At 53.2% G+C, this 1,171-nt stretch overlaps 1 protein-coding gene across 1 annotated transcript in view; it reads right to left on the minus strand.

Annotated features, from left to right (window-relative positions):
- The window catches only part of SH3BP1 (SH3-domain binding protein 1), a 15,309-nt gene that overhangs the window by 3,709 nt on the left and 10,429 nt on the right, over positions 1–1,171 (minus strand). Inside the window, exons 15-16 of the mRNA XM_008569759.1 lie at positions 749–846; positions 311–458 (exon numbers count right to left, since the gene is read on the minus strand). Coding sequence (XP_008567981.1) covers positions 311–458; positions 749–846 — 246 coding nt within the window. The remainder of the gene's footprint in view (positions 1–310; positions 459–748; positions 847–1,171) is intronic.

Genomic DNA, 1,171 nt, shown 5'->3' on the forward strand with positions numbered 1-1,171 from the left:
TGCCACGATGCCAGATTTAAAGAATGGAAGAGCAGATTGGGAGGTATAACAAATTCCTCAGCTTCCTAAATCCCCAGGGCCTGAAACAGTGCTTGGCACATAGCAGGTGCTCAGTAAAAGCCACACAGTGATCGACGGAGCACATCGGGGGCTGGGAGAGATGTCGCCTCCGTGCCTTCACCTGACTCACTCCACGTGAAAGTACCTATCATTACACTTCCTGAAATGCTGCTTGGAGTCCTGAGAGATGATACGTCAGGCTGTGTGTCTGTACAGCCAGGACAGGGGCTATTCCTATCCCAGTCCTCACCTTTCCTTGGTAGCCACTGAGGCTGGAGCCGGGGTGGTGGCTGGAGTAGGCGTGGCGATGGGTTGAAGCTCCTCAGTGGCTTGCCTGTCGCTGACCATGTTCTGGGGGGTGAGGGCTGAGAAGAGGCCCGATGCATTGAAGTTGATGTCTGGAGACAGAAGGAGCAGGCCTCAACTTTCAGAGCCTTCGCCAGCCTCCCCACCTCAGCCAGGGTCAGGCCACTCTCCCTTCCCCTGAGAGGATCAGAACCATGTTCTGATTTCCCACTCCCATGTGAGCCTCGCAACAATCCCATGAAGCAGGCAGGATCATCCCCATTTTACAGACGAGAAACTGAGGCTTAGAATGGAGAGGCAATTTCCCTTGGCCTCAAGGTAAGTTCATCAGAGCTGGCAGAAGGAGGGCAGGGGGTGGCGTTCGCAAAGGCAGGGGCTTCACCTCCAGGGAAGAGGGTGTCTGCGCTCTGTATCAGAGCCTCGACCACACCCACCACCTGGATGGAAGACACCGAGGCTGCATCCAGCTGGGCCTGGTCCCTGGGCCAAAAGGGAGACAAAAGTGAGGCATCCACTTGGCAACTCTTTTTAGTGACTCAAACTCTCTGGACATGTGCTGGGCACTGGGGACATAACGATCAATCGCATTGAGTCCCTGTGCTCAAAAAGCTCACAAACCACTAACTGATGGCAAATGTGTTGCTCACACACATTTTCCCTTCCTGCACCCACAACAGACATCACTAGTCAATCAAGGACCCTCTTCCTCACTTCTTGGATCTAGACATCCTCTACTAAGCAATCCACTCAGCACATGAGATGACATCTTTTTGCCATCTGTGGCCAGTTAAATAATAATGATCCC

Source organism: Galeopterus variegatus, unplaced genomic scaffold (assembly GCF_000696425.1).
Source record: "Galeopterus variegatus unplaced genomic scaffold, G_variegatus-3.0.2 Scaffold527, whole genome shotgun sequence".
In the NCBI taxonomy this organism is placed as follows: Eukaryota; Metazoa; Chordata; class Mammalia; order Dermoptera; family Cynocephalidae; genus Galeopterus; species Galeopterus variegatus.